The sequence below is a fragment of the Acanthaster planci genome, linkage group LG17, assembly GCF_054643075.1.
Source record: "Acanthaster planci isolate LZ-2023a linkage group LG17, COTS_SCS, whole genome shotgun sequence".
Classification (NCBI taxonomy): Eukaryota; Metazoa; Echinodermata; class Asteroidea; order Valvatida; family Acanthasteridae; genus Acanthaster; species Acanthaster planci.
In genome coordinates, this window is record NC_141793.1 from 1,408,829 (window position 1) to 1,431,760 (window position 22,932).

Below are 22,932 nucleotides of genomic sequence, written 5' to 3' on the forward strand. Positions count from 1 at the left end.
AGTATTCATATGCCATTTTTCTAAATTCTAAAGCGCAATTTCTGAGGCATTTCCTAACAAAATTTTAGAAAGTGCACCAACATACAAGTCTAAAATTTATGACATTGACAGTACCCGTACATTCTCAGGTTTCTAACAACTGGCTACACACATATATGTTAGGTTCACACACAGGCACATAGCATACATGTGTAGTTTAAAATTTGCACTAAAACATCGAGTCTACCTGAGATCTCATAGCATACGCCTTGTGTTATAGTTGAATACTTTTTAAGTACCAAGTTCTCTACCAACTATTGAATTGGTGAGGAAACAAAGCTAGCAGAAAAAAAATGGACCAAGCAGAAACTTCAAAAAGGTAAAATTATATGAACTTCACACATCACCTTTTAAGAAAAATTAATTTTTTATGACAAAAAGGTACACTCAAAAAGGAATCAACCAAGTGCTCTTTGAGTAGGCCTACCTTTCTCCTTGAAACTTAATTTTTACAAAATAAGTACTTTTTTGGGGTACATAATTTTGGGGGGGGATTTTGTTCACATACTGATGTGCGTGTCTATAAAAAAAGAAGTTTTACCAGTTGGTAAAAGAGAAAAAATTGGGCTCACAGTAAAGTCACAATGCTCAAAGAGTGACAGTAGCATCTTGTCTCAAATTGGTAGATGGCGCCAAAAGTTACAATACGGTGACCCTATCAATTCTTGAGACCGACCCCACCTTATTTCCAGAACACACATCTGAAGGTCGTTCCCAGAACTCCCCTCACACATGGTACACCGTCAATAAATTTAGAATACGAACTGCAAAACACTGACGTTTCAGTCGTTTAGATTGTAACTGTAAAAATATAGACACGTTCCTCAAGCTGATGTGCCCATTGAAGCGCTGTTCCATTGTTTTGTGTTGGAGGACAGCTAAAATTATATGGCAAGCCACTTCATCTTCGGCCATTTAAAATCAATTTGCTGTTCTCATCACTGACCACCATGACTTTTTTTCTAGACACATTTCTCACCAACTCATTGCACAACTTTAAACCAGCAACCGGTGTGAGACGCATGCCCATAGCACGCCACTGCTGTCACGGCTCCCGATTAACAACGATGACGCCTCCCGTATTTGAATATAAATATAAATTCCTCTCCTGAAGGATTTGGTTCCAGTCTAAGTGATGTGAACCTAAAAATTAATTTTGAAATGGCCTTTTTAAGAGTATGTGCCAACCAGATATATTTCAAATTGGACAGTTTACCAGTGAGTGACTTTTTTAAAGTCATTGTTTGGCAGTGGCAGCGCAGGTTAGTGACTACTGAGGTATCTTGAGACTGAGACTGACGGTTTTCCACTTTTTTATCCATGGAGCTGTCTAATCTGATCCCAATAATTCATGAGGTCTTCTTCGCCTTGCTTCCAAAGAAGCTCCAGACATTTCCATCCCTTGCCCTGGGTGTTAGTCAGGTAATCATTCTCGGGGTGCAGCTTGGCCAATAGCACACTGTATACCAACGAGAGAACGAATCTTCCGGCGATCAAAACTCGCAACAAGCCGCGCTCCCGCTGAGGGAGGGGAGAGCGCGACTCAAACCCAGCGAGAAGGTGGGCAGCGCCTTCCAGTGGTTCATCGCAGCACAGCATCAGATACATCATAGAGATGGCGATCTCATTAACCAACGCCGCGTGCATCGTTTCATCAAAGTCGATGACGCCACTGATCTGGAAATCACGCGTCATCCTCTCTTCAGCTTGGTCAGTGTTACATCCTGCTTCGCATGCTGTGGTCAATATGTTGAAGTTGTTACAGTCGTGAACCACGATGCCTGAAAAGTGGAAAAAAATACAAACGAAGTCATAGACTTACAAAAAGCTACACTGAAAGAAGATTTGAACTGAAATGTCCAAATGAAAAAAGAAAATACAACAGTTAAAACATTGAAAGCTACCCTGTCATACAACTAAACCTAAGGCTCAATCAATTTTGCTCCTGACCAATTTAAAGATCACCTCTGCAGCTTAATACACCTAGAGAAAAAAAACTCAGCATCAAAAGCTACAAATGTCAGCATAATTTATGGTTGATCTGTCGCATGCCTGTTGCCTCTGGACCAGGACAACGAGAAAACAGACTGTGATCCGAAATAAACAACAAACCTTTCCTTAACTCTCCTAGTATGGGAACCACGTTCTTCCGAAACACTTCAAGCACATCTTCCAACAGCGCCCTCTGCCTAGGATCTTCCACCACGCCCAGGTGCTGTTTGACATGCAGCAAGTTCCTGTACGACCACGAGAACACTTTCTCTTTCTGTTTCAGTGGCTCAATATCGCCCGGGAAAGTCTGTTTAAGTAGCAGGGAAAGGTGAACAAAGCAACATGGAATTGAGTTCTGGGGGGTGGGGCATGAGTAAAAAAGGGGGGCAAGATGAGAGGCATGAGCTGAACCAGAAGGGATTTTTCATCTCTCAGCTGAAACTCAAAAAGTTAGCTTAACAAACACAAGTTCAGCCTCAAATGGTATTACCACAGCAGCGTGCTCGATCACACTGATGGGCGTGGCAACAGATCCCACCCCCTCCCATTTCTTGTGAGCATGATGAACAAAACTTATGTCGAGACCACTACAGGACCAATCACAAGAAATAGGGTGAAGATAACACAGGGATGCTGTTTTGCAGTTTGTTTGGGTATTCTATAACTTGAATCATGACTTGTGATGGTCTTGATGAACGAAACCAATACTAATGAAATTTCACTGACTGTACAGAAAAATGATGCACATCTAGGATTTGTTAAATTTATTAAAGACTAATTACTTGCTAAGGAAAGTAGGGGAATCTAGAAAAAAAATTTAATAAAAGGCTCTTAGCCTAAGCTCCATGCCAGAGACTATAGGAAGGTAAGCTCACTGTAGACTTTGAATTGCCCTTAAAAAAGGTTAACGCCGTGGTCACCTGTAACACCTGCTGTAAATGACCAATGTGCTGACCCACTTTGTACAAGAATGGGGGTGGCAATGGGGCCAGATTGTCCAAGGATTGTCCTGGAAGATAATAGAACATTCGCACTGCTGACAAGGCATCTTGACGTCTGACCACACCATCCCCTGTAAGAAATTCACAATGCACAGTCAAAATACAGTCTGTAAAGCAAATCCATACAGCTGATTGTAAACTTGCTTGTAAATAAACACAAGTCCTTTCACAAAACCCTTCACAAGTCCAGTCACAAGTTCCAGGACTTGCAGGGACTTGTGATGGACTCAAATACAATACTACTTGTAAATATCTTTGAATGCATTAATTTCTCCTTTTTTGCTAGCAGTCGCCCTTGAGTGTATTCTTTATACTTGTACCCATGCAAGAATGACTGTAAACATCAAACTATCCCCACATAACCTTTAAATTTATGAAAGGGTCTTGGCAAAATGGGGATTTAGAAAGCCCATACATGTACATATTTTTTTCCTGAATATTTCCCAGACATCCAATATCAGCAATAATACAAAAAAAGATTTCAACTTGATAGCAACGCAATAATGATAATACAGCATTTGTAGTCACGGGGAATATTTATTGAATTCGTCAGAGTTTCCTGTTTGACAACTGCACGGATTCATCATGAACATGAAATAGATTTTTGTTTAAAGGGGAAAAATAGAGAAGATACCATTTTTCCAGTCATTCCTAAGCATCTCATAACTTAGCAGTTTGCCCTCCATGGTCGTCACTGGAACCTGGCATTTCAGCTGCGGAAATCCCTTTAGGTAGTCCAAAATCTCCATCTGCACTGCGACAGCACTGGGGAGCTGCGAGGTTATCTCAGCGTTCAGGACTTTTAGGATGAACTGGGTCTGTCCGTTGAGCCCTTTGTCGGGTACCGTCCTCACGAAAAATGTCCTGTCTTCGTAACTGGGCAGTTCTTTAATCTGGATAGCTTGGAGGGAGTAGAGCCTAGCTAGCAGCTGCTCCACCTCCTTCTCAGTGACGTAAGGTTTTGGAACCGTCCCTGAGATGCAAGGAGCGTCCATCTTGTATCTACAACAGCAATTGAAAAGTCACAAAAGATGTAATTTCTCTTAAAGGTACACAGACTTTCTGAAAACTAAAGTAATATACATTATGGGGGTGTAAATATATAAATTATATCTCTGTGGCTAAATCTGCTGAAAGATTAAGATATCTGGGACTAACTTTGTCACAGAAATAAAAGACAAAACTAGATATAACAGGATAATTTTGGCAGCATTTTTTGAGGGGGGGATACCAGTAAGAATTATTTATACGGTGCAGACCCCTGCAATATAATGACTGCAATACAATAGGCTGGCAGTGCGGAGAATAGTCAGAAATATAGAGAAAAATTCTGAAATATGTGTCCTGTGTTAAAACATTCAGACTTTCCCCTCAACCCTGCCCATTTTTGACAGCATCAACCTTATTGAGCATGACGTCACAGTCATCTATGATCTAGGCCAACAATCCCAGGGTGAATTTAAAAGTTTACAAATTTACAATCCCCACTAGAAACCTTGTTTCTTCCATCAACTTTTAGAATCGGCTTGCACTTTCCTTCCTCCGTGCAAGAAATGCGGTACGTGTAATGTTCCGGTGTAGGGTCTTGGCTGGGATGCAATGATCTTTCAGGTGCAAGGGAGCAAAACAACTGTGACAAGCCACAAAAGAAATGGCCGGAGTAAAAGTTTCTAATCTCACTGCCCCTTGATTATCCCCCTTTACACATATTTTTAATTAAACTAACTTTACAGCTTCTCATTACCTGTCTGAGAATCCAACAATCCGAGAGAAGCTGCTGGGCAAACTCCAGCTGTCGACTGGAATAGGCCAAAATGTACAATGTCCATGTATGTCCAAGGAGGTCGCGCCTGTGCACGACTAGCCTTTCGTCAAGGCCTTTCGTAGATATGGAATTCGAAGCGTCATCAACTGACCACAAACATATACATTGCGACCAGATGGCACATATGGAACACCATATATACTGTACATCATTACATGTACATGTTTGAACGTCCCCGTTGAGCTTTGACCTGTGTTCTTTGGTTCCTCCTTTTACACAGGGCCCGACGATACGCCTCCGTCGTATCCTGGGCACTCTCCCGATTCATGGGGATTTCTTTCGAAAAAGTTATCCCGGATATCTGGGGGCATAACTAAACATCCGCTTGATTTCATGAGCTGAAATTGCACCGGTATGTTCACTACTTACGGTGTAAACCATCCGCTAGGTTGTTAATTGTAGAAAACTCGCCCTTTCCTCATTTGAGGAAAAAAATATTGTATTTTTTGGCCGTTTTCGAAAGAAATCCCTAGTTAATCGGGATTAAGGAGTATTCGTTGGGCTCTGTTTACGGGTCTCGATTCCTCCATGCCAGAAGGATGAGCGCATTCGCAAATTGACATCGCTAACAATACAAGCAAAATTAAACTTGTTCCATAAATGATCCGTGAAATTACATGCGATGTTATCTTTAATTAAACTGTTCCGCCAAAGAAATTTATGGGGAACATTCTGCAGTGCAGCGGCAAACAACCAGACGTAAATGGCCCACCAAAACACAGCCTTGTTTCCTCACAATACATTTCCCCCAATGGTCATGTGAATTTTTGCACTGAACATTTGGCACTCTGTATATCAACTATATTTATAGCCGATAAGAAACGAGAATGTGACAAAATGCATAAAGTCCTGCGAGACAAAGCAAAGATATTTTGTTTTGATTTTGTTGTACTTTTTTATTTCTGCAACTTTTTGCAATTTTGAGCACTGTCTGCAGTGGCTCACAGCGAGACAAGATATAAATTAGGAGGGGCAACATGAGGCAAAAGGAAATGATTTTCAAAAAGGGGAGGGGACAAACTATGTTTGTGCATCCAAACCAACCTCTTTGCTCAAGAGTGCAATGTAGGTAAAACACAACCTTGCAGGCGGGAAATTTTGGGAGACACACAACGTGTGTAATATCAGGAAGAAGAGGGCAAATTTCAAATAAATGCAGTTCACAGATAAAATAACAGTGGATGAATGAGAAACAGTGTTTTCTAATAGCAAGATGGCGAGTTTGGAGAATTTGGGGAATGTGTTCAGAAGGAACATTAATGTAGGGTATGCAGTAACGATTATAATCTTACAATACATAAAAATGGGGCAAATGAAGTGGTTTCTTGTTTTAATTATTTTGTCAAAATAGCTTTTTTATTGCTTTCCAGAGTCACACACATTTCTTTTATAGCTGCAAGAAATTATTTGAAACGTACATGTATACAAAATTAAAGTGGCAAAGAGACAAATGAAACGTTGAGTGGCAGAATTGAGAAACTCTGACAATTTGATAAATTGGAAGCAACAGAAAAAAAAGTAAGGCTCTGCTGCAACTCCCAAGGGCAAAAAATGGCATACATATAGTAAGAAGCTGCTAGATAAGAAACAAAATTTCAATAAACTATTATCAGCTGCTATCATATCGTGCAAATAACCTTTGGACAACTATTTAGAACAATCAATGCTAGTTCCAATATACACGTACAAATAAGTTACACAATACTGTTGGCTTATTGAAAATAAACAAAATGGAGTGGTGACGCCATTTTATTGTACCAAAAGTCACTCTTTATGCTGCTTGTAAACCCCTCCAATTTCAAAATTGCCAACTTTATGCTCTGAATTCAAATCCTGAATTATCACACAACTGTTTTAGTTTGTACTTCTTGGGAATGTAACAAAACTAAATCAAAAAATTATATCAGGAGGCAATGGATGTTATGTCTAATCATTCAAATGGAAACCAGAAACATTTTTGCCAGGATAGAGCAGATCTGGGAAATGAAGTATAGAAATGTCTTTCACCACCAAAAACAAAGAGGAATATTTTAGAAATACCAGTATGAACTCAACTGATACAAAATATACGAGTAAAGGTAGAATTCAATTTTACATAAAATGTTACAAACATAAATCCATAACTTTTACACAAACATAATGCAGCAAATTCATAAAGGCTGAATGTATTATTCCAACTAGGCTACAAGTTCACTACAAATCTTTCACATCATCATATTCACTCTGCACTGGGCTAAGCCAAGAACCCCAAGGTATCATTTATATTCACATTCATATTTATTAAACCAATTCGCAGCATTTATATGGTTTTTACATTCATACAAAATTACAAATAAAAATCACAAAATATGAGAAAAATAGTAAAAACAAAAAGAAAAACACAAAACTACACAAGAATCCATAAAAAAGTTTGTTAGGTAATTTGATTAAGACGCTTTGACAGAAAGGGTATTGCACAGTCACCATATCTGTTGGTTTTGTTATGAGGGATCCGGTAATTATTGGAATTTCTGAGAGACATACTGTGGGCACTGATATTTTGGGGAAACCCATTTGCATATCTGTTGGATTTTATACATTTATTAGTGAACTGGGAGCAGAGATGATGTCTTCTGTCTTCCAAAGATTGGAGGCCTCATGAATTAGATGCATCTACATATGAGACGTAATCATATCCTTCAGCAGCATTATTGATAACTGCCAAAAATATCATAGGGCCAAGTTTTGTGCCCTGAGGGACACGACAAGAAAGGGTTTTCCACTCAGACAAAACTAAATGGTATTTCATGGCAAATAGGGGAAGAAAACTGAAAGACACGCTCAGCTCTGTTACATTATAGCAAGTTTTTGTTCACCTGAAATGAACATGCTTTCTCAGGCATTCATACAAAGAACCAATATGGAAAACTCCTGGAAGTAAAAATGAGGCACATTTGCACTATTCTGGCAACCTTCAAATCACTTCACTGTCACCTGTCTGGTTCCTAGTTATGTGCAGCATTAACAGGTGCTGGTTAAACCAAGCACCCAAGCACACTACAGAGGACAGTATTGTTGGGGTAAAAACATCAAGTTTGCAAATTTGGTAACAAAAACAAAACAAATATTGGTCACACTGAACTTGAACTGACAGATTTCCTCAAAGCAGACTAAACGTTAGGTCTTTGGTGATACATCTTAGGAATGAAAATGGAAATGTTGAGATCGGTTTTGATTCAAAGATTTTGAAGAAGTGACTGCACGGCGACTGTACAGGAGGAGTTTATTAAAATAAAAAAAAAGCAAAACAAAAAAATTATCTAAAGGCAGTTGGCTCATTTACACATTCAAAAGCAGAAGCTTAAATCCCTGAAGATATCACACAATGTGATGAATGCAATTCTAAACAGGATTCATCTTCTAGTGCGCCTCTGCCCACCTGTTTTTACACAGACCATCAAACCTCATCTGCAAGGCAATTTCTCAGGTAGTCAAAGGCCCCCCCCCCGAGTCAAATCTGTTGTCCACTTCTGCTCACTGTTATTCCAGGTAGTTTTGACTGAATCCCCTTCCCGTCTCTTTTGCCCCACTTTCAAAACTCCAACGCACTAAGTTACGATTGGCTGAAACCCGCCGTACATAAATGCCCAGTGAACTACATGTACAAGTAACTATTTACCCATTTCGTTTGCTGCTGGCTATTCGTTCTCAAGAGGTTTTGTGGTTTTTATGCGAAGTTTTGGATAACCCTGTAAGTGAAGTAGAACCTTAAAAATTAATAAATTAGGAAGTACAGGTACTGTTTTCAAAGTGTTTCCCAAATAGACACGTAGAAGCAAGTGCTCTTGTCTATCTTTCCACAAACTTTTGAGAATCCCCAAACCTTGTATAAATCAGAGCAGAAAACACAAATACTTTCAGGTTTTGCTGTGATATGAGGGGGACACTTCTTTGGAAAGTTTGCGCGAATGCTCATTCCTTCCAAAGAACCAAACTCCGAAGTTCTAAAGCTGTCCGGTGCATCTTACCCTAACGCTATCCCACAATTCCTGCAGTTGGGCCTCGGTTCTGCCCCACCATTCCTCCAGCAGGCTCCACCCCTTGATGAGGGAGCTGGCCACGTATTTGTTGTCGGGGTGGTTCTTGGTCTGTAGCGTGGAGATCAAGAGTGACTGAGCGAGGCGACTGCCGACCAAAACTCGCAACAGTTGGCGCTCGTTGTGAGGTAGCGGGGAGACTGTCTCAAACCCGGTGAGCATGTACGCAGCCGCTGCGACTGGGTCATCGCTACAAAACATCATGTACATCATGCCGATGGCTATTTCATAAACAAGGTAGGCATGTAAGATGTCGTCGAAGTCAATCACGCCAGATATCCGGACAATGCTATTGGTCATCAAACAGTTGGTACCACTGCAATCACCGGTCTCCGCAGCTGCAGCAATGACCAGCACATTGTCCCCGTTGAAGTCGTTGTAGAGGATACCTATGTATAAACCAATCAAATCATATTCACGGTTTCCTGCAACTTACCCCCATAAATATTAAATTCCAACAAGTTGCCTATAAACACACTTGACAATATTCAACAAATGCACCTGTAGACCGAATAGTCCTCGGTGTAAAAACAGCCAGCTACTTCTCCAATGTTTTTCAAAGTACTAGCCCTAGACTTGGGCCATGTCCAGATCACTTGGCTGCGGCTTGAAGTCGCACACGTCTCAATGGGAAGTGGCTGCAGCCACTGCCATAGACTCGTGTGTACTTACATGCCACAGCCAAGTGATTCAGCCATAACCGCAGTCATAGAGCACTTCTTAAATTCACAGGTGGTCCAGTTCCCTGACTACAAGCACTACTAATGCTGCAGTCATCAACATTACGGGTGCATCCACGCTACCAGGACCAAAATCCATCCACCGAGCTCATTAATAAACATTACACACTAAAAATGTTCCATTTTATGAAGTTCTGAGAGTCCTAGAATTCGGGAATTGAAGAAATATAGAACTGGACCTCTGGCCTGGAATTACTGCTTCCATTTCTGAGCAATTTGGATGCACCATAATAGCCATTTTGCAAAGGGATGCTTTTAAGAATGGCTACTTTGCCAGTCAGGGAAATATCCTTCCTTTTCAGGGTGGTCTGCTTTGGGTGAGAATTTCTCAAATCTATTGGTCAACCTACGCAAAACTGAAAGGAAACTGAAAGACAACATATGTCAATCATCATATTTCTGTGCAGCCTGGACACCTGTGAGAGTTGTGAATATTTTTAAAAGAATGTCAAAGTAATTTATCACTGATGTCTATGGGACTATATTTACTGAGGTGCACTGTGACTTACAGACAATATGGCATACAAGGAGTATATCACCGAATGCTCAATATTTCCAAACTCTGAAACGTGGTTGAATGCTGACAAAGCTATCACGTTCTTGACCCATTGCCATAGTTTTCCAACCTACCTTGCCTCAGGTCAGCCATGGAGGGCACCACGGTTGCCTCAAACTTATCGATAACCTCCTCCACCAGCCGTCGTTTCTGGATATCCACAACGAGTGGTAGAAGATTTCTCAGTCTGGGAAGCAGCGACACATTCCACTGCCACACCGATGCTTTTAACTTCAGGGGCTTCGTGTCCCCAGGGTACTCCTGGAGTAAAGAAACGAGACGTGACAAAGTTGCAAAAAAGATGGTGCTATCTTGATCCCAGCTCTGTCTGGAGTTTCAATCTGTGGAAAGACACCGAGTTGCAGTGAGATCATGGAACTGCAATCTGGCGCTAAAGTTGGAGATGACAAGGTTTTCAAGAGACCACATATTTCTAGGCTTATCTCAAGTCAACTAGAAGACCAAACCCCCCCAGTTTGCCACAAATGTTGACAGGCTTCCTGATGCATGTACCTGGAGAGCTTGCTGCAGTTTTCCAAGGTGAACTCCAGCCTCAAAACAGAATCTCGGCGACAGTGGTGAAAAAGTATTCAGCGGTTTGCCTGGCATAAAGTCGAAAAGACGCAGAGCAGACAATCCTTCCTCTCTGCCGATTAACCTATCCCCTAACAGAGGGAAAAAGGAGAATTTCAGTCATCAGTTAGGATGGCACTGGGAGAGGAAATGGAAAAGTCCGAGCCTAACATTGGCTTGTAAATAGATGACAATGGCAGAAAACTTAGTTATGGCAGAGGTCTCTGTATGTGTGTGCTTTCATATGGTGCCAAGTGGATCGTGGGCCCCAGTGGTTCCATCGGAGTGTGCACATGTGAACAGAGGGTGATATCAACAGCTCACAGGCCTGTGGTGGTGTTACTGTGCTATAGAGGCTTTGCATGGTGGCCATCTTGCAGGGCAGTTCTTTTGCTTTAAAAGGAAACCCCGTCCATGCACTGCATACCCTATGGAGCAAAAGAAATGGCCTGCAAGATGGCAGCCTTGAAAACCCTTTATATACACTCATACTGGTGTTAACTGGGTACCAACCATCCCGCATGTCATTTGGTATTATCTCATAGCTGAGCAGGTCGCCATCCAAGTTGGGCAAAGCAAACTGGCAGCACAGCTCTGGGAAGGACTTTAGATGGCTCATGACATCTGTATGTGTGGCTACCACCCCCTGCAGGGCCGTGTTCTGGGAGTTCAGAACCTTGGCGATGAACTCTGATCCCTTGCCTATCCCGCAGCCCGGTTTGGTCTTCACGTAGTAGGTCCGATCGTCATAGCTCTCGAACTCTTTCACGTCGGCGGTCTCAATGCCATACCGTTGACAAAGTAGAGTCTTGACATCATCAATGCAGAGTACGGGCTTACAGCTTTGAAGTGTCATTCCAGTGCTGCATCCTAAATCTGCATTCATGCTTTTGACCTACTAGGTGAAATATTTGTTTAGAAAACACAGTACATGTACATCGTATTGCACAAACCCCAATGGACTGTAACCTGGCAGAAAAGCTGTGGAAAAAAGAGACCAAACTTGAAGCTTCATTAATTGCACTTTTTGCATTAAGTACCTCAATTCATGCCTTACATACGACTGAGCAAGTAACAACTGCTAAGTTATATTAATGAAGAAATATCTTGGGTTGCCTGGGTGATTTTCTGAAGGGATGTAACTATGGTGGATCAAAGCTCTTGCACTTTGCACTGAGCATGTTTAGAACAATGACTATTTTTTCATGAATCTTTTTAAATTAAGCAATTTTCTTGCCACATGACATTGTTAACCATGATAACGACATGTTCTCATGACTGTGATCATTGTGAGGTTTAAATCGGTGAACATCATGACTGCTACCCCCAGAACTGTGGGGTCAGACATCCACCCCATCTCCACAAGCTGGGCGGATGTCAGACCACACAGTTCTGGAGGTACGCAACCGCATGGTGAAAGATAACATCATGACAAAATTCAATGAGTAGGACAGTCTAGGTGATCCACGCCAGAATGCTAGGCATGCTTGTTGCTACTGCTAGGCCCGAGCCGAGGCTGGGCCTAGTCTGAGTGGCATTCTAATGTTAGTCTATGAATTGCCTCTTTCAATATTTGGGGGATGTTGCCGAAAGATGAAAAGAGGCAATTCTTCATGGAGCTCAGAATAAGCCTTATTGCTAATACAACATGGGTAATTTTGCACAATTTAAGTAGAAAGGTACTGTGGGAAGGAAGAAGGCAATGTTTGCTCCATCGATCCTTTTTACTTCCCATAAATGCCTTTCTACCATTGCGCAAAATCACTCAGGTCTATTTCAAAACCAAGAATACCGGTGATTTGAGGACGTCCAGATGAGCAAATCAAACAAGTTTGAAGGCCTAATTATTTGTCTGAATCCGTTCCATCGACTTTACAAGGCATGACAGGAAAAAATAACGGACACTCGCGTGACGAATGCATCCTCGTCTAGTCTCACCGCACCCCGATCGTTCTCACCAGACTGGTTCCCGCCTAAAAACGTCTCGACACCTGGGTTGATGTGGGGATCGGGAACCAGACTATTGACCCAAATTTATAAATGAAGGCGCGCGATGCATTCAGATGAACCATGTAACATAAACACGTGCTTGCTGTGCAACTTTAATACACGCGCACTGAGGTTTTACAATATCAATTATAAAGGAGTGTGACCTTTCAGATCGCATGAAAACAGGTAGTGGAAATAAGCTAGTATAAATGTCATCTTTCTTCAGGTTTTTCGTAACTCACTTTTCTTTTTAATCTGTATTTTTTTTCATTCCAGGTAGCCAGTCGACTGATTCAAGTTTAGGTTGAGCTCAAACTTTCATGTGCGCTTGCGCAGTTCATGTGTCGCCAGCCATTACGGGAAGTTCATTGCGTGAACTGCGACGGGAGATATTTTTGTTGAGCACACTCAAATGTTTGCGTTGATATGCCGATGGTTTCCAAGCTAACGTCTGCCTTTAGGACTTGGATCGGCTCTGACGGTTCCCAGTCGAGTCCTGTGCCCAGAAAACGGACTTGGGCGAGGTATGTGACCGGCAAGTTCCGTGACGACGTTAGCTGAGTGCATTTGTCGATAAAACAAATGTGCCTCTCACTTTGGTCATTAAAACGCCCCCTATTTCCGACACTTGTCGGTACATGGTAGAAATCCCTCCTTAATTCTCCACCAGGGAGATGAACAAGGAGCCACCAAGTAACTCTGACGGTTTCCTAGGGACCTTTGTTACAAATAATGCCATTTGTACAAAGTAGGAAATTATAGTGCAGTTGGAGAAAATGTAGGCTAAGCCTGAATCAATTTGATGTTTCCCCTTTGTACAGAATCCGCATAGGTTTTTACAGACACATCAATGTTGCAAACGTTTGTCTGTTGGCCCCAATGGAGATAACTGCTTAGATCATTTTGTTCCTGTGGACTCTGCTGTGCACCTGCAAAATATTGCTCAAATCCCCAGTCTGCATGTTTGTAATTTTCAACTTCATCAATAATTATTTGTAGGCCTAGTTATGAAGAATGCTTGTAGTACAGTAAATCATGAATATACAGTGTATTTTATAATTCCATTGCAGCACCAACAAGCAGCATGCAGAGCAGGATATTCTGGAAACACCAGAGCCTAAACGAATCAAACACAACCACGGTGAGACTAGTTATGATAGTAACTCACTTTGATTTCATAAAGTTTATACTAGTCTTCCAATTCTGAGTAACGGCCAAAACATCAGTGTGAATTTTTTGTAGGATTCATGAGGATTCTTGCTTTGCTGTGTTCATACCTGCAGGATTCTATGACTCTTTGAGTGCATTGAAAATGTTTTCTGAAGTTGCAAAACAAAAATAAGTGGTAAAAGCCTCAATATTACCATAAACAAACCTGTTGACGTTTATTGACTTGTCGCCCTTATACTGTGCACAGAAAATGTCACCAGCCCCATTGGCAAGATGGCCAATTGGATAAAGCAGAAGGCGTCAACATTTGGTGAGAACTACTTCTTCCGTCCTGTCGGCATGCAGAATGGCTACGACAACCACATGGTGAATTCAAGCCACGAACCTCAAGAGGCCAACACCAAACCGGTAAACCCCATTCTTAGAGCGCCTCCCAACATTGTACTTCCCAAAAAGGCAATCAGAGAAGATCGAACCTAAAGGCGTCTCACTAATCTGTTGCCAAAGTAAAGAGAATGTGTGATTTTGGGTTTTCTTAGGACCTGAGGCGACGTCCTATACAGCGATCGCCGATGGCAACCACCTCCAAGGACCCCATCATGGAGAAGACTACTCTTCAGGAAGATGGACAAAAGCTTCCAAATGGCCCAGGTGAGGAACCAGAGAATTATACTAAGAAATTGTCGTTTTGGAGTCAATTTCAAAGACAAGAGTTCCTCACAGTGTCCAGATCGAACAATATTCAATGTTATCGGAGATACATTGCTTTGATGTTGTTTCTGGCAAGAGCTTTTCAGTTGATGTGTGGGAATATATATGCACATCCATGGTTGATTTGGAAGTAGTTAAAATGGTCTGTCCTGTGGTATTGCCTACCATTGAAATAAGTAGCCTGACTTGTGAATATGTATGAGATGTTACAGTATCCAATCTTCTGTTTGTGTTAACTCCTCGTCAGATGTTAGGAGGAAAGATAACCACTCGCTACGCGGTGGGGACAGTGGCTCCAGCCCTAAGCCAGTCCAACAGTTCACAGACGCGCCTCCTTCCTTCTCCAGTCATAGCAGTGCATCAAGCAAAGCAAGGAACCAATCTAGAGCCAAAGACAGGTAGACACAATTAGCAAGTTCATCCAAAGCCATTTTGTCTGTTAATACTCCGTCAGGCCCTCCAGACTTTCGAGAGAGAATTTCAATCTCGTCGTTTCTTTACAGACAAACAATATCCACTCATGCAAACCATTCGTCGCAGAGCCAGGCACCGTCATCCACCCTCCCCTCATCAACAATAGCTCCTCCCACAGTCGGCCGATCTTACACCTCGGTCAACGAGAAGCTTTTCTCGCGACCTCCCATCAGACAAAGCAGTGTATCATCCGACGGGAGTCGATCCCATTCCACTGCTACCGAGGTACTGTAAGATGGTAACGTTTAATATGGTGGTAGTTTACCGTAGTTTGAGTCCGACGATACAGACATATTAAACTCACAAGTTTGGGTTTGCGAGATTAGAAGCAGTAAATAAAGGATAGAGCGCAGACGCTTAAGACGCCGAGTTTGATTGAAAATGACGCCGTTACTTTTCAACCCTAATTGTTACAGCGACCTTGTTTTTTGGGGGGGTTTGCAGTGTGTACGCTTGGATCAACTGCAGCAATACCAGCAGCTATTACAGCAATTCACAACGGCGAATGTCAGTGTGCTCAGCCCCACAAGCAGCAGCATACGAGTCAGGAACAGCGGCGCACGGGAAACGACAAGATACTTGGCTAAACGGTAAGACAACTTGGGTCAATAAAGACCGTGTATCCAGAGATCCCTGCTGCAGGTTACACCCTTACAATCATTCTTTTTAAAAAGTGACTGCTTGGAAGTGGTGAGAGAAGTTGATCATTTTTGTCTGTCATACAAGTTATTCAAAAGGTTATATACAGACTTTCAAGGGCACTTTTAATGTGATTAGAAAGAAATTCTAGGATTTCAGTGTGTGTGTCCTAATTTCAGTGACTGGCTTACTTGTAAGGTCTTTACTTCAACAAATTTGACATCACTTTCTGAACACCCTTGTCCTTTTTCATTACAGCACACAGCAGGAGTCGACAGAGCTGGGTTCGGTCATAGAGAGACCGCGAATCCCCGACAACAGAAGCCTCCACAGAACCAGGGTCCTACCGCACCAGTACGAGAGCCGACAAGAGGTCCGAGAAGCTGCCAGGCAACGGTTGCATGCCCCTGTAACTGACCTCAGCCCAAGTGCTACGCCCTACACCAGCAGACATACAGTGGCGACACCCGGACAACCAGGTATTTGGCAAATTACGATTCTCGTCAAAGTTCAACTTCAAACCAGCGTCAGTACACATCACGTACCCGTTAAGCCTGTAACATCCCATTTGTTATTGCTTAGAAGACTGGTGAAATATCACCCACATGTTTCATTGTTTGTCATTTTTCTTCTTTTGCTTTTTGACCAATCAGATTTCAGCGTTCGATCGGAGTCTCCAATCATAGTGTCAATTAAGCCTGCCCCGCAGCGCTCCGCCTCACGCGACTTGTCGCAGATGACATCCTTTGAGCGGAGTCTAACGGCCACACCGTGTGCAATGACAGACTGGGTCAGAGATTTGTGAGTAACATTTAGCCAGTTCAATTAATTCATATACTTGACTTATTCGGAAACAGCTCAAGAACAAGTTGGCATTTCTGCAGCAAAAGATGCACATTGCCAAACGTTAAAGTGGGATTGTGCCATTTAACAAGTTCACTTCAGTGATCAGCCGTTTTAAAGTTTCCTGATCTCTGTTCTTCCACAGGAAAGAGCGTTTTGAGAGTAGCGTTAGGTTACAGCACAGAAACATTGAGAGGGAGAAAGCTGCGCTTAGTCTTTACAAACAGCAAGTACGTCAATTTTGGTTTCTCTGAAAATTTTGTCCGAGCATTGCTGCTCACTTCTGAAAAGTTTTTTAAATGCTAACATATTGGTTATCAAAGTCAACGGTATTTGTTCACAACTTTTTTTCTGGGGCAGTTTGTACAAGTTGGTGATTCAAAAAAATTGGAACAAAACTTGCCGTAATATGTGGAGAGCTAAAATGTTGTGTTTTAATTTTCATCAGAGAGATGAACAGGCTGCAAGGGTGTCCAAAAAGGTTAGTGGTCCGACTTTCCTTCTTTGAAAAAAAACGTGAATTGGCTCATGAAAGTATTTGATGAACTGTTAAAGAAATGTTGATTTTAGCTTTGGTTGAAATTGATGTCAGTAACCTACGTGAATAGCAGTGTGGTTAAATGAATCCATTGCGTAGATCACAGAAGACATGAAATTGGCCGAGCGGAGGGTGGCCGTCATTGAGGAACCCCCCACCCCGGAGGTATCGGAAGAGGAAGACGTGGAAGAAATCGAAGAAATCGAAGATGAAGAGGAGGAGGAGGCAGAAGAAGAATTGCCCGAGATCACCGACGACATGAGGGCGGAGATTGAAAATGCCCTCCGGCCAACGCCGTCCAGCCAGGTGCTTGTGGAGGGCTTCCGGATACAGCTCACACGCAACGACATGCACACGCTGTACGGCCTGAATTGGCTCAACGATGAGGTAGGACAAACACAATCCCACTGAGGTATAGCTTTCTGGTGGTTATGGGAGCCGGCCCATTTGATTGCATACCACAGTAGCCAGGCAGAAATAAAATTGGGTTTGCGCGGCTTCACTTCAAAGATATTCTACATTACACGCCACAGAGTTTGCAGGTGTTGGTCAAAACCCGCGTAACTCCAACCTCTAAGTCGATTGGTATTCTCGCTGGACCCATTCCGTTTTTTCCTTTTTCAACGGGAAAACTGATGGGAAGAGTTCTCTCTTGGGTTCAGATCATCAACTTCTACATGAGCATGTTGGTGGAGAGAGGCGGGGAGCTAGGCCAGACCAAGCTGCACTGCTTCAACACTTTCTTCTACCCCAAGCTGTTGAAGGAGGGGCACGCCGGACTGCGGAGGTGGACCAAGAAGACAGACATCTTTGCCAAGAACATGATCCTGATCCCAATACATCTAGGGATGCATTGGTGCCTGGCTGTAAGTCACTTGACTTCCTGGGCTATCATGACCAGAGAGGGACACAATTTGTTTGATGGGCTTCACTGAGTATAGGAAGCCACAAATGTGATTAAAGAAAGGCCATGCTGAGCATGAACTATGTAGGGTTGGACTAACATCAAATGCACCTTTACGACCCCTAAGCAAAAAAAAATGTTTTTGATAAGCTGTAATCTTATGTTTGTCATATTTATCTATGTCATTCTTATAAGAGCTTTTTTACGAGGACCTAATATGAAATTAACGGTCCTTGTATTGTCAAATCTGAATCTGCTCGTCTTTTCTTATAATCGTGAAAATCTAACAGGATGGGTGTTCCTGTTGCTGATTGCATGAAACAATCTATTTTTTCAGATCATTGATTTCCGGAAGAAGAGCATTGAATATTTTGATTCAATGGGTGGAGAGAACAAGCAGTGTTTGAATGCACTGTGGTAAGTAGATTGGCCTGGTATGAAGTTCCTCCTTCTGGTACACCACAAATAAAGGGTCAGTTATAAAAACCAGCAACACTGTGTTCTAAGAAATTGAAAAGACTGGTCGGTGTGGTTGGCCTACATGTACAAGATATGTGAAAGCACACTTACTTCCATCCACAAGACTCCGTTTTGCCGGAAGAGACATTTTCAACGGAGAAAACCTCCACTTCACCGTTTCTGAATCGTTCAGGGACTACTTGATTGCTGAGCATCGGGACAAGAAGGGCTCACCCTACGACATGACGGGATGGAGGAGCTCATGCCGGAGGGACATCCCACAACAGCTGAACGGCAGCGACTGCGGCATGTTTGCCTGCAAGTTTGCCGACTACATCAGCAGGGATAAGAAGATCACGTTCACACAGGTGAGCAAGACGGTGATTAAAGGAAAGAGGGGGAGAGTCAGCATTTCATTTGAAGCTGCCTGCGTTATTTAATCCCCAAGAAAGTTTCTGCTGGGATGAAAGCAGGCGGCCTCGCTAGCTCGTAACATTAAGCCAAAACTTCTAAACCTTTCAAAATCTACAAGGATGTTTCGAGGACTTCGTGGGATTAATCAAAAGGCGATTCTGGACCCCTACACAATCTGTGAAAATAAAAGATGACATTTACTGACGGCTTGGAAAGTAAAGATGCAAATAATGACCCACAGGTTTTTTTTATATAGCAAGAGAATTTCAAAAGATTTAGAAAAGCATCGGGCTAAACTGTGGAGAATATTGGGATTAATCATTTTGTAAACTGACAGCAGCAGACTAAAGCTCTCCGTCTAAATTTTCATTCCGTTCCAGCACGATATGCCTTACTTCAGAAAACGGATGGTCTGGGAACTCCTGCACAAGAAACTACTCTGAACAACCAATGGCTGAACAAGGGACAAGAAATCTTCAGGTTACATCAAATAGTCATTTACAGTCAAGATATTTTCTAGGAAAGTAAGCATTATTTATTTCACTTCTTAGCTAAGCGCAAGTTAGCCTGTGAATTTCGACTGCATATTTTTTTAATTGAAAAGGACCCAAAGCAAAGATGCTACTTTTCCACATTTTCTTTCTTTTCTTTTGTCCATCTAAAATTTGTCCGACGAGACAGTGTAAATATGTAAATACATACAAACAAGAGCTGTATAAGACACTTGATCAAATGTGATTAATTGACAACAAGTGTTCCATTAAAGTTATTTTGAAAACTCCAGAAGTGCAAATTTAGGAAAGGGCCAGTTGAAATATTTTCAAGATGTAGTTTTGTGTCTTGAAAATAGTTTGTGGTACCTGCTGCTTCACCTGACTCGGACCGGCCAGTGGTCGAGTGGTTAACCACTTCCTGCCGGGGACTCCCGATCCGGACACTTATGTTTGTTTATGACACGTTTGTTATGACCAGGCTGCTGGGCATTACCAACATTTTTTCACTCTCAAAAGTGGAGATAATCCAGCCTTGTTTTGAAACAGTATACCACGGTTTGGGGCATTTAGAGCGAGTGGATTACCACCCGTGACAAAAGCATTCCACCACCGCAGCGATTAGCCACACAGCACCGCTGCATGCTAATCTGGCCCCTATTGAACAGAGGTTAGCAGTGCACTGTGCCAGGTTCGTGAACAAAAGAAAGTTATATAACATCGCACAATCTGGGCTCTGTTTACAAGGCTGCAGGCCTGGCTGAAATGCTCAGGCGTCAATAGATTTTTTTTCTGCCAGGCTAGAGTAGACACCAAACAGTCCTTCACGTGTTGGTAAGTGTCCAGTAAATGAAGATAAGAATTTTTAAAGAATTTTTAAAACAGAATAAAATGATAAATATCCCAGCCCAGCATCATCAACATTGATAACTGCCCCAGCAGGAAGTGGTTAAGATGTCTGCACTAGTAAGCAGGAGGTCGTCGGTTCGAGTCCCACCCGAGTAAACTTATGAATTTTTTCACAAGCTCTCGGACATCCACTGAGAATACAGTGTTTTACGTTGGGTATTGGCAAAAACCTGTTTTATAAAGGCAAGTTGAACTATTGTGCCATGTGGGAAAAAAATCTTCCAACTTGCTCATAAAAAAGGAAGCGGATATGATTGCTAAGACCCAACTTCTTTCAGATTGAAGCTTTCAGCCCTTTAGAGTATCTTGTGTCTGCAGTAGTCTTGAGGGTTGAACCAGTGAGGGCGCTCTTCAGTGTACCAGATGTGTGCAGCACTTGTATCGGCATAAATAATGTAAGCCTGCCTGCACAGTTTGTGTTCACAGTTGGGCTTGATACCCACTCCCTCCATCATCTAAACATTGCAAGGGGGTGATGGGAACCAGACGAGAGCTTTTTACCTCACTGGTTCCCATGCAGTGATCCCCTGCAATCGCACATCAACAATCGCTCACCAGGGAAGTGGTCAACAGTGCCAGGGACGTTTGTAGTTTTCAGCCTTTCAAATCTTTTCAACTTCAGACTGACTTTTTCACCGCGGTATTCGATGGTCATTTAGACTTGAATTTGCAGGACGTTGCCCGTGATGCACACGGTTGGTGTTTGGTGTTTCGCTCGTGCAAACATCGCCATAAACGTTTGCAGTGCTTTTGCCAACATTAGTAGAGAAATCATTGGCAACCGTGGCACCATCTTCGTGAGTGGAGTCCTGTCTTTGCATATTAACATTTTGTAACTTGCCTTCTGAAGAGATGTCGGATGTGAAAGTGACCACACAAGCTACATTCACAGTGACTGGTTATTGATGAGAATGAAGGAACTTTGCTATCTTGTTATCTTCTCTACATAGCTGTAATCCTGCACCATGCATGGCCGTTAAGTGTCTTATCAAGATACACAGTTTGGATTAAAACTACCGACAAAATTCAATCGTTGCTTCGCCATTGCATTTCAGGACCATGGAAAGTTGATGTTTGCAAGTGATGTTTCAGCATCTAAAAACTAAAATCTGACTTCCAACCTTAAAAGCGAGGTCCAATTTCATGGCGCTGCTTATTGCAGAATTCCGCCCTAGCAGAAAAATTTTGCGCTAACCTTTTAAGCACAGAATCCCTAGTTACGGAATGTACGCATGTGCACAGGCCAAAATTCCTCGCTAACCAGTGAAATATGTTCGCTGTGAGCACAGAATTTTCTGCTATGGTAAGTGCCGATTTTTCGCTTGCTGTAAGATGCGCCGTGAAATTGGGCCTTGGTGATGCTATCTATTACAACTGACCTCGAGAGAAAAACTGATTTCTGAGTTATAATTGCCCTCTTCGTTTTGTGGACGATCACATTTTGTTTTGTTTCACATTAATTTATGTCCCATTCAGAATTGTTGTGTTATGTAAGTAATGGATACTTCAAGGTCCCTGGAGATTTATGCAAAAGGTTTTGGGTGAGTGAATGCCCAATCCGACCCAAAGACAACCACCGTTTGAAATTACTCTGTCCTTACGCAGTCATGAGAATGGAGGAACCCAAACAATCACCTAGCCAAGAATTGTACCAGGGCCCTGAAGCTTCCATTGCCACAAACTAGCCGTGGGTTATGTGTGGCAGTTGGGGATTTGTTTGCACGTTCAAGCCTTGTATTTGTCAGCAATTTGGTCCTATCCACGTCTCCAGGAACAAATGGTTTAAAGAGGTTCCTTGGATGAACAGTTTGGTATTCAAGGCTTTTGCATTGCGCCAATTCCCAACTGTACAATTTTTATCTCTCACTTGAAATTGGGAGATTGTCCACAACATTGTTTACTTGTGGGTTTTATTGTCACGAAGTCTTGTGTCTTTTTTGTCAGCGATTAAAAAGTCATTAAATACTTATGTATATTGATACTGAAAACCGCATGTTTATGTTTTCTAGTTTGGGTAACATACTAACTTGTGATGGTGCAACAAACCACCAATTGTTCAGCGTTGCTTTTCCAAAGTTGACCTTATTTTCACAGATTTCTTGGGATAGACCCCCCCAAGCTGTTTGAAATCACACCGAGACTAGTGTACTGGTGTATTACAAGTGCATGACAATTGTTTACAAGAAAATTACTTTCAAATACAAATGGCAATGAAAACCAAAGCAAGCTTACCTTGTAGTTGAAACAAGTTTTCCCAATGGAAACAACCTTCTCAGATGCCAGCAACAGGGAAAGTGACTTCTCACAGTTTCCACCCCTATTTATATTGATAGAGCACCCTCTAGAAATTGTGAGTTCAGTGTAATTGCAGACAGGATTCCAGACCAAATGAGTCAGACTATTCAGTTATCTTAGGCTACATCTGAATCTCTTGTCTAGAGCTAGGTCTGAAGGTCTTCGCTCCATTGGAAATGCATGGAGACGCCCAGACAATAGACCTAGCCTTAGCTCTGGAACCGCGTTTCGGACACGGCCTTTTTAGATAGCCACCCCATCACGTAGCCAAACCCCACCCCCGTCTCTCTACAC

General features: G+C 42.3%; 3 protein-coding genes across 6 annotated transcripts; 1 reads left to right on the top strand and 2 right to left on the bottom strand.

The window, feature by feature from the left end:
* Positions 1 to 82: 82 nt before the first annotated feature.
* Positions 83 to 5,050, bottom strand: LOC110974803 (hydroxylysine kinase-like). The gene is made up of 5 exons (XM_022226687.2): positions 4,777 to 5,050; positions 3,667 to 4,034; positions 2,952 to 3,103; positions 2,152 to 2,338; positions 83 to 1,820 (listed from the first exon to the last, which is right to left on the bottom strand). Exons 2-5 carry the CDS (start codon positions 4,025 to 4,027, stop codon positions 1,354 to 1,356), a joined length of 1,167 nt encoding a protein of 388 aa, XP_022082379.2. The 5' UTR covers positions 4,028 to 4,034; positions 4,777 to 5,050; the 3' UTR covers positions 83 to 1,353.
* Positions 5,051 to 6,178: 1,128 nt separating this feature from the next.
* Positions 6,179 to 22,594, bottom strand: LOC110975501 (hydroxylysine kinase-like). 4 transcript variants are annotated; one of them, XM_087147686.1, is made up of 5 exons: positions 22,576 to 22,594; positions 11,316 to 11,697; positions 10,743 to 10,894; positions 10,304 to 10,490; positions 6,179 to 9,322 (listed from the first exon to the last, which is right to left on the bottom strand). In XM_087147686.1, exons 2-5 carry the CDS (start codon positions 11,686 to 11,688, stop codon positions 8,841 to 8,843), a joined length of 1,194 nt encoding a protein of 397 aa, XP_087003812.1. In that variant the 5' UTR covers positions 11,689 to 11,697; positions 22,576 to 22,594; the 3' UTR covers positions 6,179 to 8,840. The 4 variants fall into 4 exon arrangements, with proteins under 4 accessions (XP_087003812.1, XP_022083737.2, XP_022083745.2 ...); XM_022228045.2 differs by lacking the exon at positions 22,576 to 22,594 and adding an exon at positions 12,595 to 12,788; XM_022228053.2 differs by lacking the exon at positions 22,576 to 22,594 and adding an exon at positions 12,595 to 12,788 and having other exon boundaries at positions 11,316 to 11,700.
* Positions 13,138 to 22,331, top strand: LOC110975493 (uncharacterized). The gene is made up of 16 exons (XM_022228031.2): positions 13,138 to 13,315; positions 13,862 to 13,932; positions 14,209 to 14,369; positions 14,501 to 14,612; positions 14,920 to 15,070; positions 15,176 to 15,371; positions 15,591 to 15,736; positions 16,044 to 16,264; positions 16,439 to 16,586; positions 16,774 to 16,858; positions 17,077 to 17,109; positions 17,266 to 17,553; positions 17,829 to 18,032; positions 18,408 to 18,487; positions 18,723 to 18,897; positions 19,324 to 22,331. The coding sequence occupies exons 1-16, from the start codon at positions 13,218 to 13,220 to the stop codon at positions 19,384 to 19,386; spliced, it is 2,232 nt and encodes a 743-aa protein (XP_022083723.2). The 5' UTR covers positions 13,138 to 13,217; the 3' UTR covers positions 19,387 to 22,331.
* Positions 22,595 to 22,932: the final 338 nt, after the last annotated feature.

Bases quoted from the DNA above. Each gene is read 5' to 3' on its own strand.
- LOC110974803 (XM_022226687.2), bottom strand. From the start codon at position 4,027: ATGGACGCTCCTTGCATCTCAGGGACGGTTCCAAAACCTTACGTCACT. The intron at 3,104-3,666 runs GTATCTTCTCTA...AATTTCTTACAG, and splicing joins TAGGAATGACTGGAAAAATG to GGGATGGTGTGGTCAGACGT. The intron at 1,821-2,151 runs GTTTGTTGTTTA...TCCACTTTTCAG, and splicing joins ACTAGGAGAGTTAAGGAAAG to GCATCGTGGTTCACGACTGT.
- LOC110975501 (XM_087147686.1), bottom strand. From the start codon at position 11,688: ATGAATGCAGATTTAGGATGCAGCACTGGAATGACACTTCAAAGCTGT. The intron at 10,895-11,315 runs GTTGGTACCCAG...TCCCTCTGTTAG, and splicing joins ACCAAATGACATGCGGGATG to GGGATAGGTTAATCGGCAGA. The intron at 10,491-10,742 runs GTACATGCATCA...TCTTTACTCCAG, and splicing joins AACTGCAGCAAGCTCTCCAG to GAGTACCCTGGGGACACGAA.
- LOC110975493 (XM_022228031.2), top strand. From the start codon at position 13,218: ATGCCGATGGTTTCCAAGCTAACGTCTGCCTTTAGGACTTGGATCGGC. The intron at 15,071-15,175 runs GTAGACACAATT...GTTTCTTTACAG, and splicing joins CAATCTAGAGCCAAAGACAG to ACAAACAATATCCACTCATG. The intron at 16,265-16,438 runs GTATTTGGCAAA...TTGACCAATCAG, and splicing joins GGCGACACCCGGACAACCAG to ATTTCAGCGTTCGATCGGAG.